At 37.0% G+C, this 21,107-nt stretch overlaps 1 protein-coding gene across 7 annotated transcripts in view; it reads left to right on the top strand.

Moving 5' to 3' along the window:
* The first annotated feature begins 1,172 nt into the window (after positions 1-1,172).
* The window catches only part of LOC131077564 (uncharacterized), a 79,763-nt gene continuing 59,828 nt past the window's right edge, over positions 1,173-21,107 (top strand). The window contains exons 1-5 of one of the 7 annotated variants that reach the window (XM_058015087.2): positions 1,173-1,514; positions 2,021-3,021; positions 3,233-3,565; positions 4,432-4,705; positions 4,976-5,062. In XM_058015087.2, the coding sequence (XP_057871070.1) occupies positions 3,010-3,021; positions 3,233-3,565; positions 4,432-4,705; positions 4,976-5,062 (706 nt within the window). In that variant the 5' untranslated portion in view covers positions 1,173-1,514; positions 2,021-3,009. Of the gene's footprint in view, positions 3,022-3,232; positions 3,566-4,431; positions 4,706-4,975; positions 5,063-21,107 lie in introns of all 7 variants that reach the window. The other 6 variants (XM_058015086.2, XM_058015089.2, XM_058015088.2 and 3 more) reach the window with 6 other exon arrangements.

The raw sequence follows: 21,107 nt of genomic DNA, 5'->3' as shown, positions 1-21,107 counted from the left end.
GGTAAACCGGTTAGGTAATATCCCCATTAGCACCAATATTTAAAAGAACATCTAAGAGCATGCTAACATGGGTTATTGAAATTAACTTTTATAGAGAATTTATTAGAGAATCATAACAACGTTACTAGATGACTACATTAACACACACCATCCTAGGTCTATTGCACACTTGCTTGTTGTCTTTGATCCTTCACTTAGAGCCATAAAACCAATCAAGTAGGGGGTTCAACTAAGGAGAATGAGACCCTCACAACAAATTCCCACAAGTATTTCTAAACACCACTAGCCCTTGACACACTTTCATATATTAGAGATCAAAGTGAACAAATTCCAATGATCCACTTTTGGCCATATTAGTTCCATAGATGCGGATCTAAGTTTGATTAGTACATAGTTTGAGAATTATGAGAAAATCATTTGAGTGAGCCCTAAAACTTAATGTTGTGGCAAATCAAATCCTTCATCTTCAACAAAATTTTCCATCATATAACCTCAAACTCAACATTATAATTTAATCTCTAATATAATCTTAATATCCTTTCTTTTAAATCCTAACTCATTTATCTATATTAGCTATTACTTTCTTACATTTTTTAATTTAATTAACCCAAATAATTTACATCTTTTATTTTTTCACCCCTCCAAACATTAAAAAAAACTTTTCGAATGTCCTACTTCAATTATGTACTAACTCTTTGTGACACTTCTGGAATGTTATGCTTTAACTATGTTGTAACTCTTTGAGAACTAAGATGGACATTTCTTACTTGATATGCAACCAACAACTCATCGTTTTGTCTTTGATTCTACTTATACTTCAAAGATTATTTTGATCATAATGTCTTGTTGTCCTTCTATAAACCGCTATTAATATTTTGATCTATACTTATTTTTTTTTGTACTAGCTTATTGCTAAAAAGATTGCAACTATCATTATATTTTCCCCCAATAATAATAATAATAAAAAACTACTGCAAAATCACCTGTCCAATTTCCATTTACTACCTACTACACAAACTTAGGTTTTTCTTAATTTCAAAATCTACCAAACAAACATCTCCCCAACCCCACAAAAATATTAAAAAATAAATTTGAAAAAGGAAAAATGCATTTTAGAAGGAAGCAGGCAGTTCCAACATCCCCAGCACCACGTGCTCCAATTAACATAAGTTGCAGGACCCACAGTCGCAGACCCACGATCGATCCCTGGCAGTATCCTCTCATTCCCATTTGCAATAAATCACGCATACCCTATAAGTCTATAGGCTATGCCTACGTCATTCCAATTCCAAAACATATAAACAGAAAAAAATTCGGATATATATACAGAAAATGCTTCAGATGAAGGGCAAATCCATTTATTTCTAAGCAGCAGCGGAAAAATAAGAAGGGAAAATTCTCAACGCGTTTGGGGGACCCTGGGCTTGTTTGACAAAGAAAAGAAAGAAGAGGACGTATTTAGGAATAGCGTTAATGGCGGCATTGTCATTCTTCTGCTGAAGAAGACGAAAAAGGTAAGACTCATTTATAATCTATTCTGAGAATTAGTCGTTTGCTTGCTGTATAGACGAGGAAATAGTCGACTGATATTTGGGAAAAAAAGGCGAGGGTTATTTTCTGGTATCTGTTGAGGGTCGACTATTTTGAGATGTATTATTTTTCTGGGTCGATTTTAAGGGATCAATTTACTAAATAAGCATATTTGAGGCAATCTAAGGGTTGGATTTTGTGTTTTGCGCGACTTGTATAAGTGAGCCCACAAAACGATTGGCCCGTGTTGCAGTATTTTTGAATAAAAAAAAGCAGAGTTATCTAGTGCACAACCAATTGCCCTGCTCGTTCTGCAACATTTTTAGGAAAACAGGCAGGGTTATTAAGTGCATAAATCAATTGCCCTGCCTTTTCTGCTTCATTTTTAAGAAAACATGCTGGGTTAACGAGGTCGCAAATCAATTGTCCTGTTTATGCTGCGATATTTTTGAAGGCGAGTGCATGATTATTGACTACCTTGAAATTGCAGCTTTTTGGTGAGAATTGAGTGTTCTTCGTGCAATTTAGAGGAGGAGATGGTTATAAATAAAATTACAGGGGCACTGTAGCTCTTTGCTGAGAGTTGAGTATTCTGGCATATTTTAATGAGGAAATGGTTATAGATAATCCTTGACTGACTATTGTTATTCTTTGGTGAGAATTGAGTATTCTGCCAGATGTTAAGGAAGGAATGATTAATGATAACCTTTGAAGGTATATTGTAGCTCTTTGGTGATATTTGAATAGCCTGCTAAACCTAGGATTTGGAAGAGATAGTTTAGCATTATGCCAAATTTCAAGAGGGAGAGGGCTATAGGTAATCTTGAAGGTGTATCTTCGCTCATTGGGTGAGATTTAAGTTTTCTGTGTAAGCTGGGATTTGAAGGAGTTGGTTTAGCATTCTGCCATATATCAAGGAGATGGTCACACATGGTGTAGCTCTTTGGTGAGACTTGAGTATTCTGAGGAATTGGAGATTGGAAAGAACCGGTTGATTATTCGGTCATATTGAAAGAAGGAGATAGTTACAAGTAAGTCATATGGTAGTTCTTTAGCGAGAGTTGAGTATTCTGGGAAACTGGAGAAATGAAGGAGCTGGTTGAATATTCTACCTTATCTTGAGAAGAAGATGGCAATAGATAATTTTGAAGGTGTATTACAACTCTTTGCTGACAACTGAGTATATTGCGAAATCAGAGAGTTGAAGGAGCTGGTGGATCAGTCTGCCAGGTTTCAAGGAGGTGTTTATACATAACCTTAGAACCCTATTTTAGCTCTTGGGTGAGAGTTGAATATTCTACGAAATCAGAGGGTTGAAGAAGACAGTCTAGTATTTAGCCAGATTCCAAGGAGGAAATGGTTATAGATAATATGACAGATGAATTATGGTTCGGGCGTTGAGTTTTCTGTGAATTTGAGAGTTGAGAATTTTACAGAAGCCGAGTATTCTGCCAGATTACAAGAAGGACGTGGCTATAAATGACATTAAAGGTGCATTCTATTTCTTTTGTGAGAATGCAGTATTTTGTCAAATCCAAACTCTGAAGTAAATAGTTACAAATAATATTCTCACGGGCCAGAGTATTCTCTGAGATTTCAAGAAGCAAATGATTTTAAGCAACCTTAAAGTTGCTTTGTAGCTCTTTGGTCAGAATCTAGTATTCTCTGAGATTAAATTGAAGTTTACTTTCTGTTTTCTAAGGTGGAGGAAGGTACGCTAAGGTTAATTGAGGAGATGAATTCACCCATGGATGATATGAATCTTCTGCGCCAGGCGCAGAGGCATCATCATCTCATGGTCAGAGAAATAGGGGAGGAGATTGATCTTGAAATGGGACCAGGGGATGACGATCCCGCCTTTACTGCCCCGGCTCTTGTAGGCGGCCTCCCACAGGACCACCCAGATGACCACAAGCAATTGATCATGGGTGATCATGGGGACCTGACTGTAAAGATTCATCAGCACCATCAGCAGCAGCAGCAAGGGCTTCAGCAGCAGGGCCTCCTTCAGCAGACACAGCGAAAAAAGAAAAAGGTTTTGAATAATTTTTGCAGTTCATAGTGTTTTTAATAACTTTTTTGGATATAGCTGTAGTGTAGTCTGTCTTAGAAAAAAAGGTTCACCTATTAAGTGAGTCTGTCTTAGAAAAAAAGGTTCACCTATTAATTATTGTAGGTTTTCTTGGTTTTGATAATTTGTAATTAGTTCCTGATTTTCAAGTAGGTCTGGAACCTACTGGCATAGAATTCTGTGCTATAATTCAATTGTTGGCAGTAAGCTTTGAACCATGTCTAGACGAACACAGCAAAGATGCCTTCCAACTCTTTTAGCAGGCTGTTGACAAATATTTTGGTCTTTCACAGAGTATATAATTATAATAAACTTTCTGGATAAAACTGTATTCTATATTTATGTTTTTCAGGATTTTAAAGTGCATTTTAATAATTTCTTGGATAGAAATGTGTTGATGTTTTTAAATTGAGGATGTTGAAGTGAAAAGGGTAAGGATTTTGGTTTTTAACAGCACACAGGTTATTGATGAATCTTTTGAATAAATCTGCATTAATGTTTTTTAATTGTGTCCAGTAAAAAATTTAAAGATTTGAGGCTTTTGCAGTGCAATGTTTTTTGTAGAAACAGTTTTAGATAAAACCTTTTTGATTTGTTTTTAATTGTATCTGTCACAGCAAAAGAGTTAAAGATTTTAGGTATTTACAGTGCATTTTTTTAACTCAGTTTTTGGGATTAAATTGTGGTGATTTGATTTAATTGAGAATGTCTTAGTAAAAAACTGCAAGATCCTAGCATTTAGCTGTGCACTTTTTTGTAATAAATGTTGTATAAAACTTTGTTGATGCTTTCCAATGTTTAGGTCTAACTTCCTGACACTTCTTCACCAGGTTGTGAAGAAGTGGAGAGATGAGTGGGCAGATACTTATAAGTGGGCCTATGTGGATGTGTACGAAGGGACTACTAGGATTTTCTGTTCTGTTTGTAAGGAGTATGGGAGAAAGCACAGAAGAAACCCCTATGGTAATGAGGGCAGCCGGAACATGCAGATGAGTGCCTTAGAGGAGCATAATAATAGTCTGCTTCACAAAGAGGCCTTGCGCCTTCAGGCTGCTAGTAAAGATAAATCCATTTCTTCCTTGGAGAGGCCAATCTATGTTAAAGGTCAGTGCCTTTACACTTTGATCGTTTATTTTAAAGAATAAAATTCCAGTTACTTAATATGCAAAGCTACTAAAAAATATTTGGCCCTGAAACTGAACAATGTAGAGCAACTATTGGCCGTGAATGTCATTCTTGGTGCTTTAAAGAAATTGGACATCTCTGTATTCATTTAGAGAAAATATTGTTAAAGATATTATGAACCAAATTTCTGGTGCTTGTATTGTGCAAAAAGGGACCTAGTGTGGTTTATAGTTTAGGTGTAATTCCCAGGTAACCGGGATCACCTAGCCTCCAGTGACCGGTGCGAAGAATTTCTCTGCAGCCGAGCTTTGAACTCAGGCGTCCTAATAAATCCAGGTTAGCCTTTGATCCACATTATTGAAAGAACACTATAATAATATTTTCATTCCTTTGTAAGCCACCTCATATTTGTACTTTCTTGGCATTCTAGTTTCCCTGGAAAGCCTCTTCTCCATGTTTTTGGGTAATTTTGTGTGCATCCTTGGGCAAGTGCTCCTCAATGAAGCTAGGACTGGACTTGGCAATAAATTTGCCCAAAGTACAAACAATCTGTTGATTCTTGGCATTGCAATTACTGGTGCATTCTAATATCACTTTAAAAAATCAAAATCTCAAGCTGCACCAAAAATCAAAATCTCTATTTGAATAGTTGGAATCAGATTTAGGCTTTTGTCTCTAGTGGTCTCAAGAAATGCATGCAGTACTTCTCCTTTAATTACAGAAGACAGTAGCTGCCCTTGGACATAGACTTGGTTAGTCAAATGAAAAGATCAGAGAAATGCCCAACTACAACAAATATGAAACAAAGTTTTTTTCCTCTTTTAGGCCCTGTTAGTCTACAAAACACATTCGTGGCCTTCTGGCAAACTTGACATGCCAGACTATAGCCATTCACAAACTTTGGGAGTTTAGCACAGATTTGGGTGGGTCTCACACATACTTTTGAGCATTTCATAGACTCAGTCAAAGGGTTAAATGAACTTATTTTTTTCAGATTTGAGATTAGTAGTACGGTCTGGTAACTATGCTACAAAATGAGGCCAAGCACAACTGCCTATTTGTATATGTCACCGTTCTCATAACGCGCCATTTTAGGATGATCATATTCCAAATTATTTAATTACATATTGAACATTTTATCAACACACAGGTTATTTATCTTGAAACTGAAAAGGACGTGGAACTTTTCAAAATTATTTTTATTTGCACTATCCATTCAATTTCAGATAAATATTACCATTATTTTCCATGTCCAAATTGAAATTTTATTGTTTTTCTGAAGACACATGTAATCACAAATGGCAAATTATGTTGTTTGGAGATAAACCGTACAATTACAGTGGCATAGGGGAGTGAGGAAAGCAATCAAATTTAATAAAAGCTGACCTGATCGCTTTGTTTTTTTTGGTAGGGGAAAGTTAAAAAATTGCAGCTACCATATTTTATTGTCATGCCAGAATTTTATGGGACAAAATAGATATATGAACATGGGTATATCACGTTCAAGTGCAATTTGACTATGTTCTTCTGTTACCCATTTTGCTGAAATATTATAGCATACGACTCTTTATTAGCTATTTCATTTTGGAGAGTTCCTCGCAAGAAGACTAGTTACCCCCAACAACTGTGAAATTAATAGAATCTCAAAGCCACAGCTTTCAAATTTCATTTGTATTTGATCTGTTTATGAGTGAAGAGTTGAAATCCATCGTCAGTTATTTGCAAATATGTGAAAGGGAATTAGACTGACCTAGGTATAGATAGTTAAAGTCTTCATCCCACAAGCTGTTGACTAATGGTTACTTAGACGCAAGCAGCATCTTCTTGACGTTCTTCAACAAAATCCATCTTTTATATTCAGAGATATTGTCATGTCCCTGCAACCAATTCCTAATTGCAACACATTTTTAAGTCTAGGCAATTCAAAATAAGTGCCTATGTAATAAATTAACAGGGAGCGCTGGCTAAGGATTAAATCTAAATCAAATTAAAATTATCATATGGCAGCGATTAGCCATGAAAGGTTGTAACTCCTTTAAGGGCAACAATGGTGATGAGTTGTGACTCACTCAAACATGAGATATAAAAGGGGGATCCTTTCATTTGAGAAGGAAATCAATCAATCTTTAATTGGGAATGAAAGAAGCAATCAATCAATTTGGAAATAAATAATTATTCTCAAAAGGCGGCGATGAAGGGTGGTGACTTCTGCAAGAAATGGATATAATAATATAAAGGATAAATCATTTCATTGAGAGAATCATTGAATAAATCATCAATGCATAAAGGAAAGAAGCATTCAATCAATCAATTGGGAATGTAACATTATGTGTCTTTGCAAGTAAATTAATTTATGTTCTCAGGAGTATCAATAGTGTGAGAATGGGTGCGACTCTTTTACAAAGAAGATATGTATATGGAGATCATTCCATGACATCATTGAAGCATAAAATCATTGAAGCATCATTCAAGCATTTACTCACCAATCCATCAAGAGATATCAATCAGCCAAAGCAACCAGCAATAATCTAGCAAATATGTCAATCAATCAGTTTTGAATTTGAGGAAGTGTCTTGCAAATAGGTAGGACGAAATCCCTTCCAAGTTCATGAGAGGATAAGTACAACAGGTGGACTAAGAGTTGGAAGGACAAGAACCTTTTCATGCTTTTGGCAAGTAAAGGATGAAAACTCTTGATATTCCCACTGTTGAGTTTGTAATTCAGCAGATTTGTAAGTATTTCCAAAGAATTCATGATATGATTGATTTTGAGAATTGTGCTATGATTTATTGATCTGAATATTATCATAAATTCTTAATCTTGGATAAAGCTATTATCACTTTGAGTAAATCTTATTGTTTTAAGGCAAAAGTCAGGAATATCCCAAAAAGGGACATTACAGTTGGTATCAGAGCTTTGATCCTGCCAGCCTGCAGGTTAAAGATAAAATGATGGATGCAGTCTAATCAAAGAGATTTGAAGATCTGTGAAAGGAAGAGGATATGGATCCTATTCAAGAGTTATTGTACAAATCAATGGTCCAATGGAACAACCTTCAACCACTGATCCAATCAGAGTTTAAAGTGGAACCAAAACGTACATGTTTATAATGGAAACAATGACATACTTTATTTATTCTCAAAAAATTGATTACATCAGACACTTCGGTAGATTTATATCACAACCAAACCCACCATCAAAGTCACTATTGCAAGTCAATCACAAGTATTAGTTGCCTAACATTAACCACTACATATCATGTAACACTTCAGACATGTTCACAGTAGTGCAGGGTGAATCATTAAAACCAGATCAACATCAAAATTGGAATACATGGATGACTAGAAACCTTCATCATCCATGGCTGCAACATTGTCACACACACTAACCTTTTCGTGTAAACAAAAGCAAAAAGATAACATCGTCATGGCAAGAAGCATGCCTGACTATCCTTCTGACTTGCACCCAAAAAAAAAAAGGATTTCTACATGCCTCTAACTCAAGCATACTATCAAGCTGTGTAATGTCTCCTTCCTAATTTGCCCTAAAATCAGAATTGCAACAAATTAGTGTTAGGGTTACATTTTACCGAATAAATCTTTCCTCAATAATACAATCCTCAATTTGTATCCTGCAATCTTTCATATATATATATAAAGTTACTCATTAGGGTTAGTCAAGCCACATTATATTCGTAGGTGGGGGTTGGGGTGAAGAGACATGATGGGTCCGCTCGAAGCCATTTCTACACCAAGCCTAAGAGTGGATGTCTACCACAGCCCTTTTGATTGGTGGCTTGCACCTACTTTCCCCAACCATGTCTCGTCTCCCTTCAATCAGTTGCCATCTTGTGGAGTTGGACAGAGGTTGTAAGGAGTTACTTGGCTTTGTAAGTGCCCTCTTTGTCCTAGGCTGCAATGGTCCTTCTAGGACAGCCTACTTACAAGCCCCCTTGCCACCATTCTCTTACACCTCAGGCCTTCCCCCACAAGGTGGATTTCAGACAAGTATGCATCTCATATATTCTATCATATAACATATATTGAAGCATTCTCTATTATGCACGATCAACATGTATACACATAGATATCTAATGATCATGATTAAAAGGGACATAACTGCAATAAATATACCACAGAATGTTTAGTTTTGATAACAGAAAGATGAGATACTTAGAGATCTGCTACAATCTGATTTCTTGACTAGTATTGCTTCTTCTTTGATTGCTGTTTAATTCTGATGGAACTAATTCTTCTTGTTAATTGATTTGAATGTGTTTGTGATATTTGATCTGCTGATATTCTTCTGTTCTTTGATGCTGATTTCCAGATCTGTGATTTTATGATTTGTAGATGATTGATTCCTCCCCTACCTTCGATTGGAGTTCCTCCTTATATAGTCTTTAATTAGTAAAGAAGGCTTATGTCCCCACCTACAATTACCACCTTCTCAAGAGTGGTGTGTTTACTGCAATATCTGATAAATTAAATACGGGAAGTAACAATATAGATGACAAAGCATACCAGATACAAGAGTAAAATATATCTTTATTCACACATGAAATTATTACAAAGAAGAAGACCAGAGATGGTTGGCCAAGGATTCAAGTTCATCCAACTATATCATCCTCCCTTCCTTGACGGTACACAACATATTTAAAGGACTTGACAGTTGCCAAGAGGAACACAACCATCAACCAATCGACACTTATAACTTCTCGAGAGTGACAAACAAACAATTAATACATTGTCGGATAATCAATATTATTGAACATAACAATAGACATTGTATGCTGACTACATCATCCCCACAAAAGAAAAAGTCATCTTCCAAATGACAAGTAAACATCAATTAATATTTGGGATTACTAGTGACAAGAATGTAGACAATGATGTGTACTGTGCAGACTCAAAGTTGTAGTGTACCTAAAAAATCAAATGGGGTTTGGGGGCAACGCCCCCAACAAGGTCAAGGGGTGGCGCCCTTTGTGGGGGTTAGGGGGTAGCATCCCTTGCGGGGTTGAGTGGTAGCGCCCCTTGTGGATCTCAGGGCAGTGCTCAAGGCGTGCTCCCATCAAGACCAAATTAAGACCTTCAGAACCACACATAACTCCATGGCACACATGATTTGCATGATTTTTTAAGACACTAAAAACAATGTTGATGTAGCCAAAAATAGCAATTCTGGAGTGTTTAACCAACGTATGCTAGTGGTGAGCTGCGATATGGCCCTAAGAGGAATTCATGCGCCTAGGTGACTTTGCCAAGATTGTATGATACGTTGAAAAATATCGTATTGTGCAGCAAATAAGTTACCATACAATGTAAGAGACACTATGTCATACGGTGCAGTTGAATGAGGGATGTACGGTGGTAACAAAAGCTTGTATGGTGCAGCTAAATGAGGGACGTACAATGGTAACAAAAGCTTGTATGGTGCAGCTAAATGAGGGACGTACAATGGTAACAAAAGACTGTACGGTGCAGCTAAATGAGTGATGTACGGTGGTAACAAAAGCTTGTACAGTGCCGTAAAAAGTTCATGCGATGATGTTAACAAAGTGCTGTACGTGGAAGAGAGGACACCTCAGCCTGTATGTGCAAGGGAAAATTGTGGGACCCACTAGGAGTGTCGTACGAGGGTAGTTGTGTGGTGAATAAATGTCGTCGTACAGTGCAAAGATGAGTCCAAGGTTGTACGGAAGGGGCAGCAAGGTGTCATACAGGAAGGGCAACGAGTCGTATGTGGTGAGCAAGCTGTACGGAAAGGATAGTTCGTAGGTGAAGGACCCAACAACACATGATGAAGACTTTGCTGAACAGTTTGGAGTGCAGTCCGTGTGGTGATGGACAACAACCGTATGGATGGAAATGGAGTAGATCGTATGCAATGAAACACTTGGAGAATTTGTACCCCGTTCTGTACCAAGGTCCATATGTAGCTATTGAGAGAGTGTTGTGTGAAGCAAATCTACAATGGCTGTACGAAATGATGAGCTCCAAGGGTTCGTACACTATCAAATTTTAGCTGTTGTACCAAGAAGTTTTGACTAAGCCATACTATTTGTCCTATGTGAGGTCATACATTAAGTTGTGCACCTTTTATTCTCGACAATTTAATAACTCCTTTTTAAAAAAAAATCCTCACTATTAAATTTTTAATTTTTTTCGACTCCATTATTCTTTGCTTTTTCTTTCCATTTTACATCCCTCCTATTTCCCTCTTTCTTTTCATGTAAATTTCTCGTGAAGTTGATTTCCCTTGATAATTATTTATATTCTCCAAATTACATATTTTGCTCTTCATATTGTCAGATGTATTGTCCATAATTTTACATGCTTGCATCGGTTGATCTTCTCTGAGAGTTGTAGCTTCCAAAAAATTACATGTGGACGGAAATACCTCATAGTCCTCCATCCTCCGAATCAGAATCTAAAGATGGAGAGTGGGGTATGGCTGAAGGAAGGAAAGGCATGGAACCAAACAATGAAGGGGTGCTCGAGTTGGAAAATTTCACATCTTGCAATGCCTCATAAGATATTTTGACTCATTCCTCGTGAACTTTGGCAGTTTTTGCCGATCCATGTTCCGACCTGCCAGAGGAGTCACCATATTTCTCATCTGCTTACTCCTTTGTGTGTCGGTCCTGGGTAGACTTTCTGATCCCTACACTTTGGTGCTTTCCTTGCACTCTTGGCCATGCACGCGTCCTCTACACATTCGCCTCTAATGTTCCCAACACTCTAGGTACTTCCAAGCACGAGGCTTTGACTTGTTCTTATGCTCCTCCCGTTCGGGGTCTACGGTTTGGATCCTCTAATTGTCGGCTCCCATGAGATGGATAGACGACAAAATGTCTGAGTTTAGGATTTCCTTCTTCATACTCCTCATCCGACTTGACTATATGGACGGATGGTTTGATCGTCCGACTATATTTTCCTCAGATGTTTCTCGTATTCTTCTTCGTTTTCTTTCTTCTACAATCCTTAAAGATTGCCTGATCGCTTGGTCTTGACCACCTTGTGGCCTCTTCTTGCCTTTATTGTGATCTAAAGGTATGAATTGCTCAAAGCTGACCCGATTTCTTTTAAGGCACTGATGCCAAATGTTTACTACTATATCTGATAAATTAAATACAGGAAGTAACAATACAAATGACAAAGCATACTAGATATAAGAGTAAAATATATCTTTATTTGCACATGAAATTATTACAGAGAAGAAGACCAAAGATGGTCGGCCAAGGATTCCAGTTCATTCGATTATATCATCCTCCCTTCCTTGATGGTACACAATATATTTAAATGACCTGATGGTTGGCAAGAGGAACACAACTGTCAAACAACCAATGCTTATAACTACCCGAGAGTGACAAACAAACAATTATTACATTGTCGGAACCAATATTATCGAACATAACAATAGACATTGTATGCTGACTATATGGTGTCTCTTCAAAAATGCCCTTGTCCTTAACTAACAGATCACTGCTGCTATACTCAGAAATCTGATGTTTGTTTTACTGATTTTTCATTATGTTCTGCTGCATAAAATCTGCCTTAGATCTGCACTTCAGTCGGATCTGCACTTTAGTCTGCTTTAGATCTGCACTTCAGTCTTCTTCGATCTGAGTCTGCTTTAGATAGGAAGAATATTCATTCCTTTTTCCCTTGGCTACCACATTTAACACACTTCATATATCTACTTGAGAAGAGGTGACTTTTCCAAGAGACATGTCTCATCCAAAGAGAGACAACACTAATATTTATAACCAACCCTTCACCACAACACTTGGGCACTAGACATAGGTCGGCCCATCAAAAAAATATATTTATGTAGAAATTTAAGTCCCCAAAGTGGGGCATTAGGTGCCAAGGGTCGGCCCCACAAAAAAACCTTTCTTTTAATAGTTTTTCCATTTGATAGCTATCACAAAGGTAGTTGGCCATTAAGAATTTAAATTCATTTCATTGCTGTTCATTCCTGCCTTTGTGAAGATAATTTCTGCTTTTCTATTCTGAATGCCCTGGTATTATATATATAGCGGGGGTAATGACAAGCTGAGCTGCCGCATGTTGGTTCTCATGGGTATTGCAGCTCAACATCGTTTTCACCTATATGATAGCCAACATAAAATATTTTAGTTCAGGCACATCACCGCCATCCCATAGCATTAGAAGCTTGACCTTCATCAAAAAGGAAATTCTAGCTTCATAGCCTTGAAAAGCATCTTCAACATATGATGCATTTCCAAATTCTTCCAACGATGCAGTCCGCTCACCATGATCATCACTATCCTTTTGAAGAGCTAAATCATTGTTTTCACCCTTTTTACATATACCAACTTAATTATCCAAATGATTGTCATGAGAAGTATAACCACAGTATCAAGATCAACATCAAATTTGTAGGCATCAAAATATGGGAGCATGCTAAACAAAGAGTCACATTCTTCTTCTTCAAATTGAACACTCAATGCATATTGTCAGTATTATTATCATCATAAAAAATGGACCCATCAGGTTGAACGTAAGTGCATATATTATCATCGTCTTCTACACAGCTATCACAAGGTGTGAATCATCCTTTTCATTTTCTTTGCATCAACATGATCACTAGGAGCAGCACTCATACAAGAGGAACCATCATGCAGATCCTTTGAAACTGCAGAGATAATATGACCAACATTAAAAAAAGTAACACATATACTGTATGACACCTCAACTGCCTTCACATACACAAGAATTTGATCTATAGTTTTACGGTTACCCTTTTAGGCTTTAACTCAAGCGGAATAAGGCTTGTGCTAGGATGGAATGCATCACAAAACCATTTCATGCACTCTTGTTCTTCAAGTTGAACACTTACATTGATACTGTTAATATCATCATCATCGTCAAAATTGAAGACAAAGCAGCCACAAACTTTCAACAAAAATTAGGAACCAACTCACCATCTTGCTTTCTGATGCTTGCTAATTCATAGACAAGAGAGAAAGGATCAACACAAAGTGAGCATCGCTCATAAATGGGTGCAATTAAACTATTCCAAGAAGAAAAATAGTAGACTGGAAAACTGCATAATCATTTCTTTGCAGAGACTTGGCAAAAAAAATCTCATTCACTGTAATCCCCACTTTGAAATAGGATTTACTAATAAAATTAAAATACAAAAGAATAAAAACAAAAATAAAATAAAAATATGAAACAATAAACTTAATAAAATTATATCTAGTTAAAACTTAATTAGGTTAATGAATAGTCAAAAGGCATGAAATGAAAAGTTGTGACTCCCTCAAACATGAGATATAAAAGGGAGAAGAGAACCTCATTTGTGAGGGAGGAGGAGGAGAAAAAGTGGAGCATGTGAATCAAGGAAGAATCAATGGAAAAGGAAGGAATGGGAAGTAAATAAGGAAGTGACTTTTCCTAAGGAGGGCATAAATTATGAAGGTTGTGACTCTTTCAAAGGGTATAAAATGATGAAGGGTTGTGACTCTTATGAAAGGGTGGTAATTATGAAAGGTTGTGACTCTTTAAGAGGGCATAATTATGGAAGGTTGTGACTCTTTCAACAGGCATAAAGGATGAAGGGTTGTGACTCTTTGGAAGGGTGGTGATTGTGAAAGGTTGTGACCATTACAAAGGGCAGGCATGATGAAGAGGAGGGACCCTCCCTCACATTGGAAGATAGAAAGGGAGAAGGTTTCATTTGATGAAGACATCAAAGCATAGCAGGAGTTCTTATAAAGCAATGATATCAGACCTGAACCGCAATACGCTAATATCTTGTGGGCTAAATATAAGGTGATTCAAATTGGGGACATAGCAAATGGTATCAGAGCATGATTCTGCCAGCCTGAGGGACATTACAAGTGGTATTTGGTGGGTATAAATAAAAAATTATTGGAGATCATTTTATCATGGATTCAATTGATTATCATTCCAATTAAAAAGCAGATCTGAGCAAACTTAGTGGGCAGAATCAAAGGCAAATCTTAGTAGATCAAAGTGCAGAATTAATGGCAATTTGTAGCAGACCTTAGATCAGATTTAAGGAGCCTTTGTGAGCAGATTTTTAAAGGTTTAATAAGCAAATTATTTCAGACTTTTTGAGCAGATTTAACAGACATTATGAGTACAGAACATCAAAGTTCATAAGCAGATTTTGAAGCAATTTATTGCTGACATTTTCTAGATTTATGGGCAGATTTAAGCAGATTAATGAGCAGATTATATCAGACCCTCTTGAGTAGAAATTTTGAAGAACTTCGAGCATATTTTGAAGGTGTTTTGTTGCAGATCTTAAGGGTGAATATGCACAGACCTGTGTTGCACGGATGAAGGTATGACAGTCCAAAAAGAGACATTCATGACTTTCTAAACCAAGAAGAGGACACAAGAGGGACAAGGGTTTTGAGAATTAACCCTACATGGAAGAGTAATGAAAAGTGACAGTCCTATGACTGAGATAAGAAGCAAGTTAGACTACCCCAAGTGATAGTTGGGACGTTCTTGCCTCTTGTGGGCCAAGTGATGAATTGATTGCCCCAAGAGATGGAACTAGTCATAGTTGGATGTTCCTGCCTCTTGTGGGCCAAGTGATGAATTGATTACCCCAAGTGATGGAACTAGTCATAGTTGGACGTTCCTACCTCTTGTGGGCCAAGTGATGAATTGATTACCTTGAGGGATGGAACTAGTCATAGTTGGATGTTCCGACCTCTTGTGGGTCAAATTATGAATTGATTACCCCAAGGGATGGAACTGGTCATAGTTGGATGTTCCTACCTCTTGTGGGCCAAATTATGAATTGATTAACTTAATGGATGGAATTGGTCATAGTTGGACGTTCCTACCTCTTGTGGGCCAAGTGATGAATTGATTACCCAAAGGGATGGAACTGGTCATAGTTGGACATTCTTACCTCTTGTGGGCCAAATTATGAATTGATTACCCCAAAGGGATGGAATTGGTCATAGTTGGACGTTCTTGCTTCTTGTGGGCCAAGTGATAAATTGATTACCCCAAGGGATGGAACTGGTCATAGTTGGACGTTCCTGCCTCTTGTGGGCCAACCGATGAATTGATTACCCCAAGGGATGGAACCGGTCATAGTTGGACTTTCCTACCTCTTGTGAGCCAAATTATGAATTGATTAACCCAATAGATGGAACTGGTCATAGTTGGACGTTCCTACCTCTTGTGGGCCAATTGATGAATTGATTACCCATGGAACTGGTCATAGTTGGACGTTCCTGCCTCTTGTGGGCCAAATTATGAATTGATTACCCCAAGGGATGGAATTGGTCATAGTTGGACGTTCTTGCCTCTTGTGGGCCAAGTGATAAATTGATTGCCCCAAGGGATGGAGCTAGTCATAGTTGGACGTTCTTGCCTCCTGTGGGCCAACCGATGAATTTATTACTCCAAGGGATGAAATTGGTCGTAGTTGGACGTTCTTGCCTCTTGTGGGCCAACCGATGAATTTATTACTCCAAGGGATGGAACTGGTCATAGTTGGACATTCCTGCCTCTTGTGGGCCAAGTGATGAATTGATTTCCCAAAGGGATGCAACTAGTCATAGTTGAATGTTCCAACCTCTTGTGGGTCAAATTATGAATTGATTACCCCAAGGGATGGAACTGGTCAAAGTTGGACGTTCCTACCTCTTGTGGGCCAAATTATGAATTGATTAACCCAATCGATGGAACTGGTCATAGTTGGACGTTCCTACCTCTTGTGGACCAAGTGATGAATTGATTACCCCAAAGGATTGAATTAGTCATAGTTGGACGTTCCTACCTCTTGTGGGCCAAATTATGAATTGATTACCCCAAGGGATGGAATTGGTCATAGTCGGACGTTCTTGCCTCTTGTGGGCCAAGTGATAAATTGATTACCCCAAGTGATGGAACTGGTCATGGTTGGACGTTCTTGCCTCTTGTGAGCCAACCAATGAATTGATTACCCCAAGGGATGGAAATGGTCATAGTTGTACGTTCTTGCCTCTTGTGGGCCAAGTGATGAATTGATTACCCCAAGGGATGGAACCGGTCATAGTTGGACGTTCCCGCCCCTTGTGGGATGTGAGGTGAATGGCCACAATTTGGATGTGATGTGCTCTCGAGCAATTTACTGGCACCCCTTCGAGTTCCTACCGAACTAAGCAATGATTGGTTATAGGTTAATTAGCTAGTTATAATGTTTATTGTAATCTGCTTGTTCGCTATGTCTACATATATTCATGTGTATGCTCCATGTTTTCATGTGTATGCTCTGTGTTTTTATGTGTATGCTCCGTGTTTGGTTCATACTTTATGCGATTCCAACATATCTACTTTATTCGTGCCTTCTTAATGTATGCCTTATGTCTTTAATATGCTTTTGGTCATGTTTGATGTGTTTTCAACAAGTTTATTCCATGTGTGTTTCCAAAGCCATTTCATATTGGGAATTGTTTGAACACTCCATGATCATTGCTTGAGAACAAGCAATCTTGGGTGGGGCGGACTGTAATGTCCCCACTTTGAAATAGGATTTAATAATAAAATTAAAATACAAAAGAATAAAAATAAAAATAAAATTCAAATATAAAAGATTAAAATTAAATATAATTAAAATTTAATGAAGTTAATGAATAGTCAAAGGCATAAAATGAAAAGTTGTGACTCCCTCAAAAATGAGATATAAAAGGGAGAAGAGAACCTCATTTGTGAGGGAGGAGGAGAAGAAAAAATGGAGCATCTATATCAAGGAAGAATTAATGGAAGAAGGAATGGGAAGTAAATAAGGCAGTGGCTCTTCCAAAGGAGGGCAAAAATTATGAAGGTTGTGACTCTTTCAAAGGGTATAAAATGATGAAGCGTCGTGACTCTTATGAAAGGGTGGTAATTATGAAAGGTTGCAACTCTTTAAAAGGGCATGATTATGGAAGGTTGTGACTCTTTCAATGGGCATAAATGATGAAGGGTTGTGACTCTTTCGAAGGGTGGTGATTGTGAAAGGTTGTGACCATTACAAAGGGCAGACATGATGAAGAGGAGTGACCCTCCCTCACATTGGAAGATAAAAGGGGAGAAGGTTTCATTTGATGAGGACATCGAAGCTTAGCAGGAGTTAAAGCAATCAGATCAGACCTGAACCACAATACTCTAATCTCTTGTGGGCAAAATATAAGGTGATTGAAATAGGGGACATTACATTCACATATTGATACTCAAAATGCTTGGACTTGTATAAATCTAGTCCATCAAACCTAGGCAACTGGAGGTAAATCTCATTTGTCATAAATAAAGTAATAAATAAGGGGAATCTAGGGAAGTTCAATTCTTTGGGATTTGTCGATATGGTTCTTCATGGCAATAATCTGGGATTTGGATTGCAGGCTAGATTCAAGCAGCTAATTTGATTTTTAATTTCCTTATGCTGTCTAAAACATTCATTTGAAGGTTTTGAGATGAGTAAGTGGGGTGCATTGGTATTTAAACAACATGAGTAGGCATCACCATATTGATATGAGTCGTATTCATTTTCTTCATCGTAGTTTCTAGGGCTTGAAACAAAAGAAGGTGCATGCAAAGAAGTAGTTCTAAAATGATCATTAAATCCATCATTGACATGATAGAAAGAAGTTAAGAAATAAGGTTATTCAGGAATATTTGGTTAAATGAAAGAATCTGCCCATGGAGGATGTCACTTGGGAAGGAGCAGAAATTTTTGATCATCTCAATTTAAAATTGCTCGAGGACAAGCAATCTTGAGAAGGGCAAACTGTCATGCCCCTGCCATATATTCCTAATTGCAACACATTTTAAGTCTAGGCGATTTAAAATAAGTGCCCGTGTAATAAGTTAAAGCTGAGCACTGGCCAAAGATTAAATTTAAATCTAATTAAATCATTAAAATGATCAAATGGCCAAATTCATGAAGATTCCACGGTCTAATCCAGAAGTTAATTTATTGATCAAATGGCAGCAATTAGCTATGAAAGGTTGTAACTCTTTTAAGGTAAACAGTGGTGATGAAGAGTTGTGACTCCCTCAAACATGAGATATAAAAGGGGGATCATTTCATTTGAGAAGAAAATCTATCGATCATTACTTGTGAAGGGTGGTGAATCCTTCAAGAAATCGATATAAAGGACAAATCATTTCATTGAGAGAATCGTTGAATAAATCATCAATTCATAAAGGAAAGAAGCATTCAATCAATCAATTGGGAATGGAACATTATATGATTTTGCAAGTAAATTAAATTTTGTTTTCCAGAGTAGCGATTGTGTGAGAAGGGTGTCAATCTTCCATAAAGAATATGTATGTATGTAATAAAATCATTCAAGCATTTAGTCACCAATCCATATGTATGTATGGCATAAAATCATTCAAGCATTTACTTACCAATCCATCAAGAAATATAAATCAGCAATAATTTAGCAAATACATCAATCAATCAGTTTTGAAATTAAGGAAGTGTCTTGCAAATAGGAAGGATGAAATTCCTTCCAAGTTCAGAAGTGGATAAGGATGAAAACCCTTATTGCTCTTATCGAGTTTGAACAAAAACCCAAATCTTAGTTAGTTGGACTAAGAGTTGGAAGGATGAAAACCCTTTCATGCTCTTGGCAAGTTAAGGATGAAAAGACTTGATATTGCCACTGTTGAGTTAGGGATGAAAACCTCTGATTCAGTAGATTTGTAAGTATTTCCAAAGAATACACAATATGATTGATTTTGAGAACTATGGTTTATTGATCTGAATATTATTATAAATTCTTAATCTTGGATAAAGCTATTAACTTTATGAGTAAATCTTATTGTTTTAAGGCAGAAATCAAGAATATCCCATGGTGATATGGTGGACATCCAAGTCTCCACTTATATATTAATGAGCATTAAATTTCCTTAGCATTAATAGGAAATTGTTAAAATATAACCAGTGATTCTGTGCTGAAGTATAAAAACTATGAGGGATCCTCTTGTGTCAAAAGGACCAATTGTTTGTATGACGGTGGTTGAACTTGAAACATTAACTTTCTCTTGTTCATATGCAAGTTAAACTAATTTTGGCACCAAATTGAGATCTCAATGAATAAATGCATGTAGGGAAATTGAAATTCATTCATTGGTATTGATATCAGCCCTCAGCAAGCTTTATTATCAGTTCCTCCTTTTCCTCAACTGAGAAAATACCATTTTCAAACCTAAATCCATTAAATACATGTGATCTTCTATCAATTATTACTCTATATATAATTCTACAGTCCACTCCTCGAATCACAATTTATTGGTTTACAAAATTGTATAAGGTTAGGCTCTGTAGAGCAATAGTTAGTGCATTTGTTTTCCAATTCTAGATATACTCCACCTGGGTTTTTAAACCAATTTACCTATACTGGTTTGGGTTCACAGATTGTCATATCTCCGCCAGTTTATGAGATCACAACCTTTACAAGTTGATATCTCAGTTTTTTAAATATCAGATTGTGGCATTTATATCAATTAAACTTGGATGATACAATTATAAATGGTTAGAAATTAAATGAATGAAGGGCCGACAAATATTAATTGTACTGCAACTGAATGAAGGGCTGACTTGATTAAGGGAAATTATCAGCAATTACTTAAGAAGCATTCAAACGATAGCAGTTTATTTAATGTGGTGCCAACTGGGATTAGTTAAGGGATGTGGTTTTGCAGCGATTCCTTAAGACATGCAAGGAAAATAAACTAAAAGCCATAACAACAGTACTAAAAGCCATAACAACTGTACTAAAAGCAGTGATTAATAGTTAAGGTATGTATTCCTTGTACATGTTGTGATGTTAATAGAAGATGTGACTTTTCCCCCCACAATGGAAGATATACAAGAGAAAAGATAGACCCAATTTTGAAGGCATCTCTATGAGGGGTTGGAATTCAAGTATCATTGGAAATATATTGAGCAGCAGGCCCTAAATTTAGAGCAGAAAATCAGGAATACAAACAACTGTAAATATATTGAATTCAAGCAGAAACCTGTTAACAAGCTTTCAAGCCTTATTTACCTATTAAATTGTCAATCCATCAAGAAATATCAATCAGCGTTAATCAAGCAAATTCATCAAACAATCAGTTTGAATTTGAGGAAGTGTCGTGTAGGAGTTGGAAGGACATAATCCTTTCATGTTCTGGGGCTAGGAGTTGGATGAAAACCCTTTCATGCTCAGGGGCTAGGAGTTGGAAGGTAGGGGGACCCTTTCATGCTCTGGGAAGCTAATTCCCAAAGAATTCATGAATATATTCAATTTGAGGATTGTGTTATGATGTGTTGATCTGATTATTATCTTGTATTTCTGATGTTTGATAAAGTTATTATCATATTGAAGTAAGAATTATTGTT

This window comes from Cryptomeria japonica, chromosome 6 (genome assembly GCF_030272615.1).
Source record: "Cryptomeria japonica chromosome 6, Sugi_1.0, whole genome shotgun sequence".
Classification (NCBI taxonomy): Eukaryota; Viridiplantae; Streptophyta; class Pinopsida; order Cupressales; family Cupressaceae; genus Cryptomeria; species Cryptomeria japonica.
This window is presented reverse-complemented; position numbering and strand designations above follow the sequence as displayed.